We start from the raw sequence: 23,118 nt of genomic DNA, 5'->3' as shown, positions 1-23,118 counted from the left end.
TCAGTCAAAAAGAAAACAAGCAATTCTGATGGAAGAGATGAGGAAGGAGGAGTGGGATAAGGTTTCCCCTAGGCAGTGCTCTACGGTCAGTTTTGCATTATACTCCCTAAAAGCTGATGGTAAGATTTGGGAAAAGGGAAGCTGATCTCATACACTCACATTCCTTAACCATGCTGGTCTGTCTTAGGTCAGTTTTGCCTTATTCCCCCGAATGGCTGACATTAGGATTTACTGAAGCGGAAACTGATCCGGGATCTGTGTACAAGACACTCACACTCCTTCATCATGCCGATGTCCACGCAGCGCTTGAGCCGGCAGGCCTGGCAGTGGCGGCGGTTGTCCTTGGTTATGGTGCAACTGCCGTTGAAGGGACAGGTGAAGCTGGCCTTGCGCTTCATACTGCGTCTGTAGGCGAAGAGGGGGAAGAGGGAAAGATAGGGATAGAGCGAGGGAGAGGGAGGAGGAGCGAGAGAGGGAATGTGATGAGAAATAAGGTTCTTATATGTGAATGTGGCGTGACCCTTTTGCCACACTTCACACAGCATGATACTACTTCTGAATGATTTCTTTAAAATCTATATTACAATAACCAGACTAAGTTAACATAACGATAAATAGAAAGATACATTTAGAACATTAATGTGCATCACAGTTTTTTAAATATTACCCTTAAAACTACTAGGACTACTTTGAATGTTATCATTATCAATTGATAACAAGCCCATATTAGCAGAGTTGTTTCATTTCAAACTTCACATTTCTCTAGTACTGGCCACTTGTATTTAACAATATCATCATAATGTCCCCGATGAGTGGTCTGTTTGGTTGATGCCGGTAATTTCCGGTTTATCTTCCCGGCTCTACTAACCATCAGTTCGAAGTGGGACCCAAATGTGTAATCATAGTGTAATAGTTACATAAATATTTATGTCCTTCACCTTTTCATTCTGGATCCTACTCAAAGGAGCACAACCATGAACACATTCCAGTCGAGGCAAAAAGAGAGAGAGGGATGCTTAAAAGCCATGCATAATGACTAACAGAAACGCACATGTAAACATTCGTGACACAAATACACACACACACACACATACACACACACACACAAAGTGTTAAATCAAAATATACTTTATATTTGAGATTCTTCAAAGTAGCCACTATTTTCCTTGATGACAGCTTTGCACAATCTTATGGCTGCAGGGGCAGTATTGAGTAGCTTGGATGAAAGGTGCCCAGAGGTTCCCAGAGTAAACTGCCTGCTCCTCAGTCCCAGTTGCTAATATATGCATATTATTGTTGGTGTTGGATAGAAAACACTCTGAAGTTTCTAAAACTGTTTGAATGATGTCTGTGAGTATAACAGAACTCATATGGCAGGCAAAAACCTGAGAAGAAATCCAAACAGGAAGTGGGAAATCTGTGGTTGGTCGATTTTCAGTCCAGCCCCTATTGACTACACAGTGGGATATTGGTTATGTTGCACTTCCTAAGGCTTCCACTAGATGTCAACCATCTTTAGAAACTTGTTTGAGGAATCTACTGTGAAGTGGGACCAAATGAGAGAGGAATGAGTCAGAGGTTTCACATTTCACATGAGAGGTAGCTGTGTTCCTTTGCTTTTCTGAAGACAAAGGAATTCTCCGGGTTGGAATATTATTGAAGTTTTATGTTAAAAACATCCTAAAGATTGATTCCATACATCGTTTGACATGTTTCTATGGACAGTAACGGAACTTTTTAACATTTTGTCTGCAACAAGGGAACGTGCTTCATGACTTTGGATTTGTTTACCAAACGTGCTAACAAAAGTAGCATTATCGAACAAATCAAACATTAATGTGGAACTGGGATTCCTGGGAGAGCATTCAGATGAAGATCATCAAAGGTAAGTGAATATTTATAATGCTATTTATGACTAATGTTGACTACCCAATATGGCGGATATCTTTTTGGCTGCTTTGTTGTCTGAAAGCTGTACTCAGATTATTGCACGGTTTGCTTTTTCCGTAAAGCTTTTTTGAAATCTGACACAGCGGTTGCATTAAGGAGAAGTGTATCTATATTTCCATATATAGCAATTGTATTTTCATCTACATTTATAATTAGTATTTCTGTAAAATGATGTGGCACTCTGCAATATCACCGGATGTTTTTGGAACTAGTGAACATAACACACCAATGTATACTGAGATTTTTTCATATAAATATGCACTTTATCGAACAAAACATACATGTATTGTGTAATATGAAGTCCTATGAGTGTCATCTGATGAAGATCATAAAAGGTTAGTGATTAATTTTATCTCTTTGTGCTTTTTGTGACTCCTCTCTTTGGCTGGAAAATGGCTGTGTTTTTCTGTGGCTTGGCTCTGACCTAACATAATCGTTTGTGGTGCGTTCGCTGTAAAGCCTATTTGAAATCGGACACTTTGGTAGGATTAACAACAAGATTACCTTTAAAATGGTATAAAATACATGTATGTTTGAGGAATTGTAATTATGAGATTTCTGTTGTTTGAATTTAGCGCTCTGCACTTTCACTGGCTGTTGTCATATCAATCCCGTTAACAGGATTGCAGCCCTAAGAAGTAAACACTTTTTTGGTTACTACATGATTCCATATGTGTTATTTCATAGTTTTGATGTCCTCACTATTATTATAGAATGTAGAAAATAGAAAAAAATAAAGAAAATCCCTGGAATTAGTAGGTGTGTCCAAATGTTTGACTGGCACTGTATTCATGATGCGACATCTGCATTTCTCCCTTTCTGTCACACCTCTCTTTAAACCCCTTAAGTCTAATTTCTTCTCCTTCAACACATTCTCTCTTTCTTTAATGCATAATTACTGTAAATAAATATTTGTTTTGTTTTTTGACACACACACACACACACACACGTCTGTCTGTAAGAGAGAGAGAGAGTGTTTAACAACGTGATAAGGCTGAGTCAAATCAAATCAAATGGTATTTGTCACATGTGCCGTAAAATGCTTACTTACAAGCCCTTAACCAACAATGCAGTTCAAGAAATAGAGTTAAGAAAATATTTACTAAATAAAATGTGAAAAATTTAAAGGAGTAACACAATAAAATAACAATAACAAGGCTATATCAAATCAAAGGTTATTTGTCACATGTGCCAAATACAACAGATACCTTACAATGAAATGCTTACTTAGAAGCCCTAAACCAACAATACAGTTAAGAAAAAAACAAGTTTTAATTAAGTATTTACTTAATAAACTGAAGTAAACAATAAATAAATACAAATGAAAATAAAAAAAGAGGAAAATAACAAATAATTAAGGAGCAACAATAAAGTAACAGTAACGAAGCTATACACTGGGGGTACCGGTACCGAGTCAATGTTTCGGGGTACAGGTTAGTCGAGGTAATTTGTACATGTAGGTAGGGGTAGTGACTATGCATATAGATAATAAACAGCGAGTAGCAAATATAGGGGGGGGATAAAAATAAGAATTTGTTCTTAACTGACTTGCTTAGTAAAATAAAGGTAAAAAAAATATACCGCTGTGCGGTAGCAGAGAGAACAGGCTATGACTTGGGTGACTGGGGTCTGACAATTTTTTGGGCCTTCTTCTGACACCGTCTAGTATATACAGTGCATTCGAAAAGTATTCAGACCCCTTGACTTAAAAAAAAAAAAATTACATTACAGACTTATTGTAAAATGTATTAAATTGCCTTTTTCCCTCATCAATCTACACACAATACCCCATAATGACAAAGAAAAAAAAGTTTTTTAGACATTTTTACAAGTATTCAGACCCTTTACTAAATACTTTGTTGAATTTTTATTTATTTTAATATTTATTTAATCTTTATGTAACTAGGTAAGTCAGTTAAGAACTAATTCTTATTTACAATGCCGGCCTATCCCGGCCAAACCCTAACAACGCTGGGCCAATTGTGCACCGCCCTATGGGACTCCCAATCACGGCCTGTTGTGATAGTTAGTTGCCTTTTTGGCAAACTCCATTCATGCTGTCATGTGCCTTTTACTGAGGAGTGGCTTCCGTCTGGCCACTCTACCATAAAGCCTGATTGGTTGAATGCTAGTTGTCACCTCCCTGACCAAGGCCCCTCTCTCCCAATTGCTCAGTTTGGCTGGGCAGCCAGCTTTAGGAAGAGTCGGTGGTTCCAAACTTCTTCCATTTAAGAATGATGGCGGCCACTGTGTTCTTGGGGACCATCAATTCTTCAGACATTTTTTGGTACCCTTCCGCAAATCTGTGCCTCGACAGAATCCTGTCCCGGAGCTCAAGAAACAATTCCTTCGACCTCTTGGCTTGGTTTTTGCTCTGACATGCACTGCCAACTGTGGGACCTTATATAGAGAGGTGTGTGCCTTTCCAAACCATGTCCATTCAATTGAATGTGCCACAGGTGGACTCAAATCAAGTTGTAGAAACAAAGATGATCGATGGAAACAGGATGCACTTGAGCTCAATTTCGAGTCTCATAGCAAAGGGCCTGAATAATTATGTAAATAAGGTATATGTCTTCATTTTGAATACATTTGTAAAAAATTGTGTGTAGATTGATGAGGTATTGTGTGTAGATTGATGAGGAAAACATGTAATTTAATACATTTTAGAATAAGGCTGTAACAAAATGTGTAAAAGGGGAAGGTGTCTGAATACATTCTGAATGCACTGTAGGTCCCTGATGGCGGGAAGCTTGGCCGCAGTGATGTACTGGGCACTAAACTTGCGGTCGGATGCCGAGCAGTTGCCATACCAGGCGGTGATACGAACGGTCAGGATGCTCTCGATGGTACAGCTGTAGAACTTTTTGAGGATCCGGGAAACCATGCCAAATCTTTTCAGTCTCCTGAGGGGGTGCCCTATTCACAACTGTCTTGTGTGTTTGGACCATGATAGTTTGTTGGTGATGTGGACACCAAGGAACTTGAAACTCTCAGCTCGCTCCACTACCGCCCCGTCAATGTAAATGGGAGCGTGTTCGGCCCTCCTTTTCCTGTAGACTTGCTCACGTTGATGGAGAAATTTTTGTCCCATCGAGTCAAGGATTCAGTTGCAGAGGGAGGTGTATAGTCCCAGGGTCCTTAGCTTAGTGATGAGCTTTGTGGGCATTATGGTGCTGAATGCAAAGCTGTAGTCAATGAACAGCATTCTCACATATGTGTTCCTTTTGTCCAGGTGGGAAAGGGCAGTGTAGAGTGCGATTGAGATTGTGTCATCTGTGGATCTTTTGGGGTGGTATGTGAATTGGAGTGGGTCTAGGGTTTTCGGGATGATGATGTTGACATGAGCCATGACCAGCCTTTCAAAGCACTTCATGGCTACCGTCATCAGTGCTACAGGGCGGTAGTCATTTAGGCAGGTTACCTTCGTTTTTGGGGCACAGGGACTACGGTGGTCTGCTTGAAACATGTTACGTATTACACACTTGGTCAGGATTTATTTTTTAAATGTCAGTGAAGACACTTGCAAGTTGGTCCGTGCATGCTCTCAGTACACGTCCTGGTAATCCGATTGGCCCTGCGGCCTTGTGAATGTTGACCTGTTTAAAGGTCTTGCTCACATCGGCTATGGAGAGCGTGATCACACAGTTGTCCAGAACAGCTGGTGCTCTCATGCATGCTTCAGTGTTGCTTGCCTCGAACCGAACATAAAAGGCATTTAGCTTGTCTGGTAGTCTCGCGTCATTGGGCAGCTCAAGGCCCACAATGGAGGGTCTTGTTGTTGCCAGGAAGTGTGTGCGTGTGCATGTGTTTACGTCTGTCCATACCTGAAGAAGCCCTTGCAGCCCTCGCAGGTCATGGCATTGAAGTGGAATCCGGAGGCCTTGTCCCCGCACACACCGCAGATCCGCGGCACGTTCCTGTCAAACTCATCATTGGCCAGAGTGGTGGTACTCACAGCCGTAGTCTCCATTACTACAGAGAAAGAGAGAGTGAGGAGGAAGAGAGACAGGGAGCAAGAGCGAGAAAGTGTGAGAGAATGAGTGAGGGGGGTGAGATGGAGTGGGAGAGAGAGAAATAGAGAGCGATAGAAGGAGAAAGGGAAAAAAAGGCACGTCAACGACCGTTGACCTGCAATGCACACTGTGGGATTGGTTAGTATGTGATCGGTCCTCTGACCCCCTTCGGACCTATGGCTTAATTGTGGGTCATGTATGTATACTGTTGAATTGTATGGCTGCATAGACAAACCATCTTGAAATAAGATACATATCAGACAGACAGAAATATCAGTGTGTTTGTATCATGTGTGTGTGCGTGTGTGTGTGTGCGTGCGTGCGTGTGTCAGAGAGGAAGGAAGCAAATATTTGCATGTGGAAATTGTTTGACAAAACGAAACGTGACAACATCTTGCCCAAAATCTTATGGTCATTGCAGAACAATGTCGCCTCTCAAAAACCCAACCCCTCGTCCAAGTCGTTGGAGGCGGAAACAGGTAAAGTACTGGATTGCCAGACAGGGCGAAGCATGGTGGGTGGCTCTACCAGCCGGGCCGCTAAGGTTACCATAAAGGCCTGTCTGGAAACCTGGAAACACGCTGGCCAACAGGGCCCTGGTAAAGCTAGGTGGACCAATCATCCACTTAGTGGTAAATACCATTTACAGAAACATTCACAAAGAAACTACAGCAAGATTTGGAAAAGGAAGGTGTCTCAAGTCAGACAAGAATAATGTTGCACAACCAAAACCGAAAGGAAGTTGCACAGTTGACCCCCCCTTCAACCACAGAGAACAATTCAGTGACTTCTGTGCATTCCACAACCTTGCCATTGGAGGGATTGTCTTCCCACCCAAAAGAGTGTACAACGCCACATAGGTATCTTGAGACCACACCAAGGAAAACCAGATACGTAGATCCTAAACTCAGCAAAAAAAGAAAAGTCCCTTTTTCAGGACCCTGTCTTTCAAAGACAATTCGTAAAAATCAAAATACCTTCACAGATCTTCATTGTAAAGGTTTTAAACACTGTTTCCCATTCTTGTTCAATGAACCATAAACAATGAATGAACATGCATGTTCGGTACATCCGAACATCACACCTGCGGGACAGGTACAATTCCTCCGTCAGTGCTCAGATTGTCCGCAATAGGCTGAGAGAGGCTGGACTGAGAGCTTGTAGGCCTGTTGTGAGGCAGGTCCTCACCAGACATCACCAGCAACAACGTCAACTATGGGCACAAACCCACCGTCGCTGGAAAAGACAAGACTGGCAAAAAGTGCTCTTCATTGACGAGCCATGGTTTTTTCTCACCAGGGGTGATGGTCGGATTCGGGTTTATCGTCGAAGGAATGAGCGTTACACTGAGGCCTGTACATTGGCGCGGGATTGATTTGGAGATGGATGGACTGTCATGGTCTGGGACGGTGTGTCACAGCATCATCGGACTGAGCTTGTTGTCATTGCAGGCAATCTCAACACTGTACGTTACAGGGAAGACATCCTCCTCCCTCATGTGGTAGTCTTCCTGCAGGCCCATCCTGACACGACCCTCCAGCATGACAATGCCACCAGCCATACTGCTTGTGCGTGATTTCCTGCAAGACAGGAATGTCAGTGTTCTGCCATGGCAAGCGAAGAGCCTGGATCTCAAGAGTGAGGGCTAGGGCCATTCCCCCCAGAAATGTCCGGGAACTTGCAGGTGCCTTGGTGGAAGTGTGGGGTAACATCTCACAGCAAGAACTGGCAAATCGGGTGTAGTCCATGAGGAGGAGATGCACTGCAGTACTTAATGCAGCTGGTGGCCACACCACATACTGACTGTTACTTTTGATTTTGTTCAGGGACACATTATTCCATTTCTGTTAGTTCCATTTAAAAAATTTATTTTTACATTTAACCTTTATTTTACTAGGCAAGTCAGTTAAGAACAAATTCTTATTTTCAATGATATCCTAGGAACAGTGGGTTCACTGCCTGTTCAAGGGCAGAACAACAGATTTTGTACCTTGTCAGCTCGGAGATTTGAACTTGCAACCTTTAGGTTACAAGTCCAATGCTCTAACCACTAGGCTACCCTGTGGAACTTGTTCTGTTTATGTCTCAGCTGTTGAATCTTTCATACAAATATTTACACGTGTTAAGTTTGCTGAAAATAAACGCAGTTGACGGTGAGAGGACGTTTATTTTTTTTGCAGAGTTTATATGCATCAGCAAAATGCAGCATCAGACCACCACCTCATAATAGGACTGCTCATGCTGAAAACTCAAGAAATTCACAGACACAGCAAGAAAAAAACAGTTTGTCAGCCTACTCCAAGACCAGAACTTAAGAGAGCTACTCCAGATGAACCTTTCAAACAGTTTCAAATCTCTTGATAGCTGATGAGGAAGAAGAGAAAACCCCGGACCAGAGGTGGCAGATAATGAAGAAGGCGTGGACAGAGGCATGCAAGGAATCCAGTGGAAGGACACCAAGACGACACAAATAATTCATCTCAGGAGAGAGTCTTGGGACAATACAAAAATTGAAACAGGCCAAGCAAAACCTCAACAACAGTCGCACAAGAGCAGCAAAAGCAAAACAAGGATACTCCAAGGCGGACAAACAGGTATAAAAGAGCATAAAAAAAGACAAGAACCAACGGCGACCCAAGCAGAGGCAACAGCTCAACACAACATGAAGGAGCACTACGACACCACATGGAAAATGGCAGGGAAACCCAACAGACCAATCATAGACAAAAGCGGCAAAGCACTCGCAAGACAAGAAAAGAGATGGGAAGAACACTTTTTGGAGATACACCAATACACCAATAGAGCCGGGCCAACATACCTTTAGCAGAACACCCTATTCAGGTCCATACCAACATGCCCTGTAAACATGAAATAGACAAAGCCGTCCAAAAACGGAAAACCAGAAAAGCACCAAAACCTGACGGTATACCTCCAAAAGCTATCAGAGCAGACCCTGAGAAAGCAATCCAAATGCTGCTCCAACTTCTGGGACAGATTTGGGATGAAGAAAGAGTACCAACGAATGGGTAGAAGGACACTTGGTCAAGCTTCCCAAAAAGGGCAACCTCAGAGGCCACAATAACTACAGGGGCATAATGCTTTTATCTGGGCCAGGAATAGTCTTGAGCAGGAACATCCTGGCAAGACTTTCAAAGCACTGGACAAAGAACTCCGAGACCAACAAGCAGGATTCCGACCAGATAGATCATGTACCGACCACATCGCCACCATTTGCATCATTGCTGAACAGACCCAGGAATGGAACACATCTCTACTCCTCACATTCATTGACTTTCAAAAAGCATCCGTCGGCCTGGACCGAGAAACCTTGTGGAAGCTCATGGCACACTACGGCACACCAAAGAAGTTCATCAACATCACCCAACAGTTACATCTACAGTCATCCTGCAGACGAATACATAATGGGCACCTCACGAACAGCTTCCCCATAAACACAGGAGTTTGACAGGGCTGCCTGCTGTCCCCCCTTCTCTTTCTGATGGCAGTCGATAAGATAAAACTTTGGCATACCGTGGACCCAACTAGAAGGACAAGACTTACAACATATACAGAACAAAACCTCAAAACCGGCTTTTAGGCTTGGGTGGTATACGGTATATACAGCTATTTGGAAATAGCCACGGGATGTTTTTTTTTTTCAGTACCGTCAACACCGTCAAAACTATTTCTTTGACGTTTTTCAATACCTTTTCATATTTGTAGCTATTTTTGAAGTAAATACCTGCAGTCAACTTGTGCACTGCGTTTAGGAGATAACGCAGATTGCGTTCTTATTTCACCTGTCACATTATGAAGCTGACTTCGTTTCCCAGCACCTTTGAGCCAGTCATGTGTGTTTGCGTGTAATTAGCACAATGGGAGAAAGAGGGAGCAGGTGAGTCCAGCTGTGTACTGACAGAGGTCCGTTTTATATTGAAAGTCAACAGTGTTTTTCTGCTTCAGTAGAGTGATCAGGGACGTGCAACTATAGTTTTCCTTCACAGAAAATACATTAGTGCGGCACATTTGGCATAAAATAGCTTAAATTTCATCAGATGACAACTGAAGTACAATGTTATTTGGCTGGCAGCCACACAAGTAAATGAGCTTACAATGAAAAAAAAAAAAAGGTATTATTTTGATAAAACTATGCATGGCCATCACAATCCTAATGTTTAGGCCTATCATAATGTTTTGCTTAAAGTGAATCTTGCGTTTTACCTGAGAAAAACAGGCTGGCTACACTGAGAAAAGTACAGGAGAAAAGAAGCTACACATCATTCTGAGTTCCGTCTGCTGATAGAACGCCCGTTCTTGAATTCTCATCCAAGTTGAGAATTAAGAAGTGCAACTGAAGCACAAAATGAGTCTGATGCCGAGCAGAAATTACAATAAGAAGCATTTTAGATCTGTGTTTACAAAACGCGGCAAGATATTTATTATGCATTTTTTTTCCTGAGTGAAAAATGCATAATTACTTGTTTGACACGACCCCTAGTTTAACTTGCTATCTAAGTAAGTGGCTGAATTAATAAGGCGACAGGGCATCATACTGTGTTAGCTTTCGGCCGTGTTTGAGAAGGCAAAGCCCTTTGGATGAGTTATTTTCTCCTCTCTGCTCTCAGCCTGTCTGCTCCTCCCCCCTCTTCTCCAAGCAGAGCGAGCAGGCCCGTTGCCCTAGCGACTCCAGACTCCACACAGACAGCCCGTAGACATGCTGCATGTAGAGCCAGCACTGCATGCGTCAAACCTTGTTCATTTGCACAATGTCTCTCGTTCACATTTGCTCGTAAATGTCCAAACTCACCAAGAATGACATTAGGTATATTGGCCAAACATCATAAGGAATGAAAAATCTCTGGGAAAATCGCACAGCAAGAACATATTGACACTCAAATAAAATGCAGGAAATGAGGCTGGATCGGGCACACCTTAAGAAAACGACTCAACAACATAACCAGACAAGCTCTAACCTGGAGACCATATTGGAAACCAGGAAGACCCAGGAACAGCTGACGAAGATCTGTAAAGACAGGGTGGCAGGGTAGCCTAGTGGTTAGAGCGTTGGACTAGTAACTAGTAAGGTTGCAAGTTCAAATCCCCGAGCTGACAAGGTACACATCTGTCGTTCTGCCCCTGAACAGGCAGTTAGCCCACTGTTCCTAGGCTGTCGTTGAAAATAAAAATTGGTTCTTAACCGACTTGTCTAGTTAAATAAAGGTAAAAAATAAAGACAGAACTTCGTGGCAGGATCATCCTAGAAAAAAAGCAAAGAAAAACTGCCCAACACTGAACTCACTGGAGGAAGTTTGTGAATGACCTATGCTTCCCAAAGAGCAAAAGGTATTAAGTCAAGATGTGTCACAGGCCACCAGTGGCCAATATCCCAGTCACCGCTCTCGAGTGAGTCCAATGGAAATGCAAATTGCCTTCTTAGACCGAGGTGACTGAAAACCAGAAACATTTTACAAACATGTTTCTGATGGCTCAACCTTCAATACCCTTGGCCCTCCACTCAAATTTTTTGTACAAATTGCATTTCCAGCTTAAACATTGTACATTTTAGTCATTTAGCAGACACTCTTATCCAGAGAGACTTACAGTAGTGAGTGCATACATTTCCCCCCAAAAATTCATACTGGTCCACCGTGGGAATCAAACCCACAACCTGGCATTGCAAGAGCCATGCCTCTACCAACTGAGCTACACGGGACAATATGCTTTGTGTGGAGGGACATGGTATGTTTTTCAAAAGTTAAACCTTGCTCCTTTGCCTCGTCCTCCAAATGAAGACTAAAAACGGGTAAGAGGCCACTTTATGCAGGCTGTGCCGACATTTTGCCAGTATAACGGTCTGTATCTACACTGCCATCATAGTGGAGTCTTCAATTGACTTAGTGGAGAGGTGAACTCCAGTGTCTTCATTTGTCCTGGGGCTTGGAATATTACCCGGAAGGATTAAAGTGGAAAAACCCTTGTTCCAGTCCAAATGTCGGGTCTGAGTTACATTTGATTACATAGTACGCAGAGTATCAATTTCACTTAAGAGTGTCTGTGAGGGGGGAAAAAACCATGTCACCGCATGGGTAGCACCCCCATAAACAAACAATCACTATCCTTTACAAAGCCTTTTCTCATTCCTTTCCACTGCCAACGAGTGAAAGGAAAGCAGAGGCAGAGATGGAGGGATGGATGGAGGAGGGATGGAGGGATGGATGAAGGAGGGATGGAGGGATGGATGGAGGGGAGACAAAAGGACGGTGACAGAATCTCAATACTGTACCGACATGAATATAAATAAACTCACAAATCACGAGCAATGGGGTAAGGAGGCAAGTTGAATAATTTAAGCCGTTTTGACAGAGCTCTCCATCATCACTTGCTGCAAACCTGGGTGTCTAAAAACATAGGTGCTAAACCCCCCCCCAAAAACACATATTGATACATATACTGTAGGTCTATATGTATCAAGCATGACAGAGTAGGAGTACTGATATACATTGAGTGTACAAAACAATTCCATGACATAGACTGACCAGGTGAATCCAGGCGAACGCTATGATCCCTTATTGACGTCACCTGAAGTGCCTTCGAACGGGGTACGGTAGTAGCTGCCAGGTGTCCAGAACTGCGTCGCTGCTGGGTTTTTCACACTCAACAGTTTCCATTGTGTATTAACTTGACAAACCTGTGGGAAGCATTGGAGTAAACATGGGCCAGCATCCCTGTGGAACGTGTTAGACACCTTGTAGTCCATGCCCCGAAGAATTCGAGGCTGTTCCTAATGTTTTGTACACTCAGTGTATGCCATCCTCGGAAAAGCAAACAAATATTTGTGTGACTATGGTTAGCAGATGGCCCGAGCTAGCCTTTGCTATGAAAACCATGGCAAGGAAAGACCCAATGTTGATGAGTGAACACTTTGCCGAACCACTCGACTATGAAGCAGATTGTTTTTACGACGAAGAACAGCTGAACAGCTGGAGGGCTTGCCTCAACACCGTAAACGCAGAACGACAGCTCTACTTAACGGTATAACACAGATTGGGAGATCCAGTCAATATCACAGCCCCAGTGAGAAAGCAATGCTCAATACCATGACACACAGTATGAGACTTCTACTCTATCAACACCGTTTGAATCAACACCGTGGCGGACTTGACAGCTGCACACCACAATTTAACACCACTCGTTGCGGCATGAAACGTGGGCGTCGGCTTCTCCCCAGCTAAGATTGTCCAGAGCACTCTGTGGCCATGTCTGCTTTGATGTGACACTATAAAATATAAACAAACATCTAAACTGTTTTACGGAGGTGATGGGACTGGGCCTTGTGTGATGGAACAGTCAAGAGTGTCTTGTTTTCTACCCCAGATTGTTTTACTGTACAGATCTTGTGTCTCGTCCTCAGTTGTTCGCCCCCCCACCCCCACCCCCACCCGAGCTCACTTTTTCCCCACACTCACCCTCCCAAATAGCCCTCGCCTTTCACGAGTGCTGAGGTAAAGTACACGCAAAGGGTCAACGGTCACAGAGAACAACAACAAGCTGGTTTCACCAGGCAACTGGGAGGCCATTTTAGGGCAGGGGAGAAATTGGCAAATAGTGGAATCAAAGCATATCAATAATGCACTAAACATTCATATGTTTAAAGAGCAGGGCCACGGACTATATTGCACATTTATGATATGGCTTATTGGTCGCTAAATATAGATAAGGACAGTATTTAGCCTACAATATGATCATTTATGATGTGGATAAGGACAGTATTAGTCTACAATATGATCATTTTTGATATGGTTGAGAACAGTATTTAGCCTACAACATGATCATTTATGATATAGATAAGGACAGTATATAGCCAACAATATGATAATTTATAAATATAGATAAAGACAGTATTTAGCCTACAATATGATCATTTATGATAAGGACAGTATTTAGCCTACAATATGATCATTTATGATATGGCTTATTGGTGTCTAAAAATAGATAAGGACAGTATTTAGCCTACAATATGATCATTTATGATATGGCTTATCGGTGTCTAAATATAGATAAGGACAGTATTTAGCCTACAATATGATCATTTCCATGGATGTTACGAAACAACAAACTGGCTCAAATTCCTAGCTGTCCACACAAAATACATTAAGTACAATAGTAGCCTAAATCAAAGCATATCATAGGAAAGTAGACAGTAATATTGTAAAGTATAGGCTAGTGTATAGACCTATTATTATCTGGATACAAAAATGATATTACCGATTCTTAATTTGTAGTCTATTATTTGTAGGCTTTGTTTAACATATGGTTGACCCCCAAAACAGGACATCCCCAATGCAAACAGGAAGATAGAATGAAAATACAGTTATGTGCAGACAAAGTTTACCAAGTTTCCTGTTTCTCCCCCAGGTCTCAGCTTTCCAGGTCATTAGTTTCTTAATAACACTGATTTCATGGGAAAATTGCTTCTTTTAAGGACAATAAACACTTCAGTGTCTCACATACAGTGCAAGAAGGGAGGTCTTCCGGAGTCTTGCTGAGTTTTTGTGAAGTTAGGCATTTGAAAATATCCTGTAGACTTGCACATCCACAACCTAACATATAAACCCAGCAAAAAAATAAACGTCCTCTCACTGTCAACTGCGTTTATTTTCAGCAAACTTAACATGTGCAAATATTTGTATGAACATAACAAGAATCAACAACTGAGACATAAACTGAACAAGTTCCACAGACATATGACTAACAGAAATGGAATAATGTGTCCCTGAACCAAGGGGGAGTCCAAATCAAAAGTAACAGTCAGTATCTGGTGTGGCCACCAACTGCATTAAGTACTGTGGTGCATCTCCTCCTCATGGACTGCACCAGATTTGCCAGTTCTTGCTGAGAGATGTTAACCCACTCTTCCACCAAGGCACCTGCAAGTTCCCAGACATTTCTGGGGGGAAGAGCCCTAGCCCTCACCCTCCAATCCAACAGGTACCAGATGTGCTCAATGGGATTGAGATCCAGGCTCTTCGCTGGCCATGGCAGAACACTGACATTCCTGTCTTGCAGGAAATCATGCACAGAACGAGCAGTATGGCTGGTGGCATTGTCATGCTGGAGGGTCATGTCAGGATGAGCCTGCAGGAAAGGTACCACATGAGGGAGGAGGATGTCTTCCCTGTAACGCACAGCGTTGAGATTGCCTGCAATGACAACAAGGCTCAGTCCGATCATGCTGTGACACACAGCCCCAGAACATGACGGACCATCCACCTCCAAATCGATCCTGCTCCAGAGTACAGGCCTCAGTGTAACGCTCATTCCTTCAATGATAAACGCGAATCCGACCATCACCCCTGGGGAGACAAAACCATGACTCGCCAATGAAGAGTACTTTTTGCCAGTCATGTCTGTTCCAGCGACTGTGGGTTTGTGCCCATAGTCGACGTTGTTGCCGGTGATGTTTGGTGAGGACCTGCCTTACAACAGGCCTATAAGCCCTCAGTCCAGCCTCTCTCAGCCTATTGCGGACAGTCTGAGCACTGATGGAGGGATTGTGCGTTCCTGGTGTAACTCGGGCAGTTGTTGTTGCCATCCAGTACCTGTCCAGCAGGTGTGATGTTCGGATGTACCGAGCCTGTGCAGGTGTTGTTACACGTGGCTTGCCACTGCGAGGATGATCAGCTGTCTGTCCTGTCTCCCTGTAGCGCTGTCTTTGGCGTCTCACAGTACGGACATTGAAATGTATTGCCCTGGCCACTTCCGCTGTCCTCATGCCTCCTTGCAGCATGCCTAAGGCACGTTCACACAGATGAGCAGGGACCCTGGGCATCTTTCTTTCTGTGTTTTTCAGAGTCAGCAGAAAGGCCTCTTTAGTGTCCTAAGTTTTCATAACTGTAACTTGAATTGCCTACCGTCTGTAAGCTGTTAGTGTCTTAATGACCGTTCCACAGGTGCATGTTCATTCATTGTTTATGGTTCATTGAACAAGCATGGTAAACAGTGTTTAAACCCTTTACAATGAAGATCTGTGAAGTTATTTGGATGTTTACGAATTATCTTTGAAAGACAGGGTCCTGAAAAAAGGGGACGTTTCTTTTTTTTTTGTGCTGAGTTTAGGTTAGCGACTCTCGTTCAACCGGTTCATACAAGCGCTATAGGCAAATGTAACACATAGATGTGTAGGCCTGTACTACATTGGCAATTTGGCACTACTGCTGCACAACCATACAATAAACAACACATAGGCAACAACCACATACTTACATACAACACATACTTATCAGCACATTCAAGGCCGAGATCCAACCTTCTGACTCACCCCAAGTTTGACAAATCAGTGAACAGACACTTATTATGAAAACATGATTAATTACTTATTCGATGCCGTTCCACTCTATCAGAGACATTCGATCCATTGTGATTCAACTCGGCCCTGACAACCCATTAGACTAAACTCACAAGAGCGTACAGTGGAGCTCTAAATAATGAACGAGTCTATTACAGCAGACCTGCTGCCACTAGTGCCCAACACGGAAGAGGGGAAACGGTAAATAAGAAGAAGAAAAACCTGTGCCCCCATCCCAGTTTTGATGAATTCATATTCAGACAATGTATGGTCCTGGTCAGATGTGGGAGCAGTATCAATCAAGTTGCCAATATATGTTCATGCAGTGGCTTTTGTTTACACGACTACTGCTAATTCACAGAGGTCGTGGTAGTACAGTATGACATGTAACGTAGGTCAACTGTAAGTGGAGACTACCCGCTCCGTTTACATTGCAAAGCCTTATGTCCCTTTGACAATGGGAGGGGGAAAAAAAAGGGTATTGTTTATGCCAACGAAAGAGAAAATCCCACCGGTACCGACGTTGAACCGCTAACGGGATGGAAGTGTATGTCTGTAACGCTGATATGCTCCCAGTCCCGACTCAGACACAATCAGACATGGACGTTTCAATCCCCGTTGGAATCATGGTCAGGATGTTGATATGCGCTACTGTTTGCATAAATACTGCAATGCACCGTTTTTATCATGGGATAGAGTCCCCTGGTTACTTAGTGCTGCCTGGTGGAAAGTCCCTCTTCCACATGTGATAAGAAGCAGTCAACCTACGCCAAGCCATAAAACAATGGGAGATCAATAGGTCAGGGTAGTTACTAGCTTCTACTGCGTTATCACATGTAATAGTAGGACACCTACAGCTAATTGGCCATTGTAGTCTGCCATTACCGGAGCCAATCCAGGTCAGGGATAGGTCAGGGATAGCAATAAAAATACATGTTTATCGTGCTGGTACAAAGACGGAGAGGAGAGCATTCCTTGGGTTTAGTTAGCGAAGAGTTGCGTAATTGTGTTCTTGAATGTTACATTGCAGAGATGCATAGAAAGTGACACACTTAAAGCGACTCTCTGGGATCTTGGCTTGAATCTAGGCCAAGGAGCTACAAGGGATAACGCAGCCTTACTGTCGTCTATATAAAAAGTGTGTCACGTTCACTTTGCGTTACACATGTTCTACTTGATTGGCGAGCTGCTCGTGGTAAGCTCAGGTATCTCTACAGTACGTGACCACTGAGTCGGTTCAAGACTAGAACTGACTCTAATCCGGTGTGATAACAGTGCTAAAGACACACTCTGTGAGATTTGATTACCATACAAGAGTTGGGCCAGGGCCCACCAACAAAACCCTAAACCAGGGTACCCCAAATGGCGTCCGGGGATTTTATTTGCCCCTCTCCCCAAGTAAAAATAAATATACTAAGTATACAAAATATTAGGGACACCTTCCTAATATTGACCATTCTTTATACACACAGGCAGTGTTGGAAAAACTACCCAATTGTCATTCTTGAGTAAAAGTAAAGATACTTAATAGAAAATGACTCAAGTAAAAATAAGCCACCCAGTAAAATACTACTTTATTAAAAATCTAAATGTATATGGTTTTAAATATACTTAATTATCAAAAGTAAAAATATAAATCATTTCAAATTCCTTACATTAAGCAAACCAGATAGCACCCGTTTCTTATTGTTTTTTACTTACGGATAGCTAGGGGCACACTCCAACACTTAATTTACAAAGAATGAATTTGTGCTTAGTGAGTCCGCCCGATCAGAGGCAGTATGGATGACAACCAGGGATGTTGTCTTGATTATTGTGTGAATTGTACCATTTTCCTGTCATGCTTAGCATTCAAAATGTAACGAGTACTTTTGGGTGTCTAGGCAAAATATATGGAGTAAAAAGTACATTACTTTCTTTAGGAATGTAGTGAAGTAAAAGTAAAAGTAGTCGAAAATATAAATAGTATAGTACAGATACCCCTTTAGTACTTTAAAGTATTTTTACTTAAGTAATTTACACCACTAAACACAGGAAACTGTTGACCGTAAAATCCAATCAGCGTTGCAGTTCTTGACACAAACAGGTACAACTGGCAACTACTACCATACCATAACCCTGTTCAAGGGTCTTGCCCATTCACCCTCTTAATGGCACAAATACACAATCCAGGTATCAATTGTCTCAAGGCTTAAAAATCCTTCTTTAACCCGTCTCCTCCCCTTCATCTACACTGATTGAAGAGGATTTAACAAGTGACATCAATAACGGATCATAACTTTCACCTGGATTCACCTGGTCAGTCTGTCATGGAAAGAGCAGGTGTCCTTAATGTTTTGTATACTCATATGTATATAATATTTCTTACTTTTTAAAAAATTGTTGGACATATAAGACTGTAAAAACACCAGCAAATCAGCTCCAACTGATTTGAATGTTGGAAAATCTGTCCCAAAGTATTCCCACGCATAATAGATGTGTGATCGTATACAAATGTAAGCAAGGTTTGAAATGATTATATTCGTTTCGGACCCCTGACCATCCGCTCAAGAAAATAATCGTCCCACGGCTGAATCTAGTTGATGACCTCTGCCCTAAATAATGGAAACAATAGCTCAAGGTACATTCGTAATCAGTAAACAACAAATTCTGCCTCAACGATTTGCAATATGTGGTTGGTTGGGCTTCTGAACACACTAGAAGAGTCCTATTTGAAAAACAGCTGTGATGGTTTCTCTTAAGCGACCAAAAGAGACAACATCTTGGAATCAATCACATTTTTTTACATGAATATTCACTCTCATGAATACGTTTCCCTCCGTGCGGTGTGGTCAAAGTTGAGCGGTCAACGTGGCATACATCAATAATTTCACAGCCTAGCTGTTCCAGTAAACAACTGGCTACTCAAAATGTGGAGTGTCCAAGATTCCAAGATAACAACATGGATCAGCCCCAAATGTCATCCTATTCCCTTTATAGTGCACTACTTTTGCCCAGGGCCCATATGGTCCTGTACAAAGGTAGTGCACTGTATAGGGAATAGGGTGCCATTTGGGACCCAGAACCCTTGTTGTTACCTTGGAATCTTGGACGCTCCACATGTTGGGTAGCCATCTCCTGCGCCCCCTTGAGCTTGACGCTAGGAATTCCTGCCACACATGAACGGCATTGATTCAAATGTTCATTAACACATATATCCTCTAGAATCCATTCATCTAATTACCAAATTAATTGTGAATGAGACACAGGGCAATTGTGCTCCTCCTGACAACTATACTATTACTTCAATGAGTCACGACTTTAGGGTGTACGTCCCAAACGGCACCCTATATCCTATATAGTGCTCTACCTTTGACCAGGGCTCTGGTCAAAAGTAGGGCACTATATAGGGAATAGGGTGCCATTTGGGATGCTGACAGGCACTGTTGCTTCTCTACAGGGACTATTGGCCTGAACCTTCCGCTGCTGCCCTCTAAATGGCCTCTCGCTGTTGACAGCCAGGGAGAGGAAGTGGCAGCCCACGGGCTGCAGAGCTAGTGTAGGAGGGAGGGAGGGAGCGAGGTACAGATGGACAGACAGACAGACAGACAGAACTATGGAGAGTATGAAACAGAGTAAGAGAGGGAGCTAGAGAGAGGTCCGAATAAGAGAAGGGAAGCTCATCAGAAACCACGACAAACCGAGAAAGAATAGAGTGTCAGAAATCGGCAAACAGAGCCAAAGCGACAGAGATGGATTAAAAGAGATAGAGATGGAAGGCGAGAAAATCTGAATCAGAGAGAGAAATGGACAGCGAGAGAATGAGGGAGCGGTGGCGGTGGTGACCTCCTTGTCTCAGTGACATTGTGTGTCACAAAGCCCCAGTGTGCCTGATGCGGATACGGAGCAGGAGTTGGAGGCAGCCCAGGAAAAGGACCAGTGGGCAAACAGCATGAGGGAACAGAGTAGTGAAGAGGACAAACAGACTGTTTTTTTGTGTTATTCAAACGGCGGCTAAAAATATAGCTAGCTACACACAGAGTGCCCGGGTAAAATTGCTAAAAATAAAACACAACACATCTCTCGACAACTATTTATCTTCTTTAGATCCATCAGCAATAAAATGAAAAGGGTGCGGCCTGCGTTTGTATTCCGGAATGCGGAATGGCCTAATAGCTAGTGTGGTGTGATGTGTGGGACTTGTCTTGTGGTGTGTGTGTAATGTGTGTGATGTGTGTTGACGGAGTGCGAGGGAGATGGAGGCCCCTTTTTTCCCACATCCTGGCCAATCGGGCCATTGTATACATTGACTGTACAGGAAGGAGTAGGCCGACCTATGGCAGACGGGGGCCACGAAAGTGGACAGGGTGACATGTTACAAACTGACTGGAGCAGTGTCTGACACGCCCCCTCACGCCATGGGTCAGGGGGTCAAAGGTCCCACACTGTACAGTGTCACTATAGGGTCTCAGGTGCCGGGATCTCATTGGTTGGGGGAACAAGTGCCTGTTTCACACTATAGGGCCAAACCAAGCCAAACAGAGCTGTACTGAGCTGGCCTGGTTACTTCTCCACCATAGTCGCTGGAACCATGCTGGAAAGGGCCATTTGAAATGAAAATATCCTGGTCTGCACAGTACGGTCAGGTTTTTGTATCACTGTAGGGTTAAGGTTGAGTGTAGGGTAATCTGAATTCAAACTTGGTGTGTGGAATGTCTGGCCAATCAATGATTTTACCTGATGAATCAAGTGTTAAGGAAACCCTGTAATACAGCAGTCATCACACAGCCCTGGTCTCGTGAAATAACTCACGAGAGAGATATGAAGTGGTGGTTAAGATGTGCAAGCAGCGAGGCACGCTATAATTACACGCTAGGCCGCAAAATCGAGTACGACGTGCCATTTCAAGTGGGTGATGATAGCTACAGGAATATTTTATTAATTTTTTATTTATTTCACCTTTATTTAACCAGGTAGGCTAGTTGAGAACAAGTTCTCATTTGCAACTGCGACCTGGCCAAGATAAAAGCAAAGCAGTGGGACACATACAACAACAACAGAGTTACACATGGAGTAAACAAAACATAGTCAATAATACAGCAGAACAAAAGAAAACAAAAAGTATAGGTACAGTGAGTGCAAATGAGGTAAGATAAGGGAGTTAAGGCAATAAATAGGCCATGGTGGCGAAGTAATTACAATATAGCAATTTAAACACTGGAATGGTAGATTTTATTTATTTTTTAATTTTTAATTTCACCTTTATTTAACCAGGTAGGCTAGTTGAGAACAAGTTCTCATTTACAACTGCGACCTGGCCAAGATAAAGCATAGCAGTGTGAACAGACAACACAGAGTTACACATGGAGCAAACAATTAACAAGTCAATAACACAGTAGAAAAAAAGAAAAAAAAGAGTTTATATACATTGTGTGCAAAAAGCATGAGGAGGTAGGCGAATAATTACAATTTTGCAGATTAACACTGGAGTGATAAATGATCAGATGGTCATGTACAGGTAGAGATACTGGTGTGCAAAAGAGCAGAAAAGTAAATAAATATAAACAGTATGGGGATGAGGTAGGTAAATTGGGATGGGCTATTTACCGATAGACTATGTACAGCTGCAGCGATCGGTTAGCTGCTCAGATAGCAGATGTTTGAAGTTGGTAAGGGAGATAAAAGTCTCCAACTTCAGGGATTTTTGCAATTCGTTCCAGTCACAGACAGTAGACAACTGGAACGAAAGGCGGCCAAATGAGGTGTTGGCTTTAGGGATGATCAGTGAGATACACCTGCTGGAGCGCGTGCTACGGGTGGATGTTGCCATCGTGACCAGTGAACTGAGATAAGGCGGAGCTTTACCTAGCATGGACTTGTAGATGACCTGGAGCCAGTGGGTCTGGCAACGAATATGCAGCCGACTAGAGCATACAGGTCGCAGTGGTGGCTGGTATAAGGTGCTTTAGTAACAAAACGGATGGCACTGTGATAAACTGCATCCAGTTTGCTGAGTAGAGTATTGGAAGCTATTTTGTAGATGACATCGCCAAAGTCGAGGATCGGTAGGATAGTCAGTTTTACTAGGGTAAGTTTGGCAGCGTGAGTGAAGGAGGCTTTGTTGCGGAATAGAAAGCCGACTCTAGATTTGATTTTAGATTGGAGATGTTTGATATGAGTCTGGAAGGAGAGTTTACAGTCTAGCCAGACACCTAGGTACTTTTAGATGTCCACATATTCTAGGTCGGAACCATCCAGGGTGGTGATGCTAGTCGGGCGTGCGGGTGCAGGCAGCGAACGGTTGAAAAGCATGCATTTGGTTTTTACTAGCGTTTAAGAGCAGTTGGAGGCCACGGAAGGAGTGTTGTATGGCATTGAAGCTCGTTTGGAGGTTAGATAGCACAGTGTCCAAGGAAGGGCCGGAAGTATACAGAATGGTGTCGTCTGCGTAGAGGTGGATCAGGGAATCGCCCGCAGCAAGAGCAACATCATTGATATATACAGAGAAAAGAGTCGGCCCGAGAATTGAACCCTGTGGCACCCCCATAGAGACTGCCAGAGGACCGGACAACATGCCCTCCGATTTGACACGCTGAACTCTGTCTGCAAAGTAGTTGGTGAACCAGGCAAGGCAGTCATTAGAAAAACCGAGGCTACTGAGTCTGCCGATAAGAATACGGTGATTGACAGAGTCGAAAGCCTTGGCCAGGTCGATGAAGACGGCTGCACAGTACTGTCTTTTATCGATGGTGGTTATGATATCGTTTAGTACCTTGAGCGTGGCTGAGGTGCATCCGTGACCGGCTCGGAAACCAGATTGCGCAGCGG

At 43.1% G+C, this 23,118-nt stretch overlaps 1 protein-coding gene across 1 annotated transcript in view; it reads right to left on the bottom strand.

Moving 5' to 3' along the window:
• Window positions 1–23,118, bottom strand: part of LOC112267746 (vitamin D3 receptor B-like) — a 67,616-nt gene that overhangs the window by 19,737 nt on the left and 24,761 nt on the right. Inside the window, 2 exon segments of the mRNA XM_042300479.1 lie at window positions 275–405; window positions 5,778–5,925. Of these exon segments, the coding sequence (XP_042156413.1) occupies window positions 275–405; window positions 5,778–5,925 (279 nt within the window).

Source organism: Oncorhynchus tshawytscha, linkage group LG02, assembly GCF_018296145.1.
Source record: "Oncorhynchus tshawytscha isolate Ot180627B linkage group LG02, Otsh_v2.0, whole genome shotgun sequence".
NCBI classification, from domain to species: Eukaryota; Metazoa; Chordata; class Actinopteri; order Salmoniformes; family Salmonidae; genus Oncorhynchus; species Oncorhynchus tshawytscha.
The sequence above is the reverse complement of the archived record's forward strand: the minus strand, read 5'-3'. Positions and strand labels throughout refer to the sequence as shown.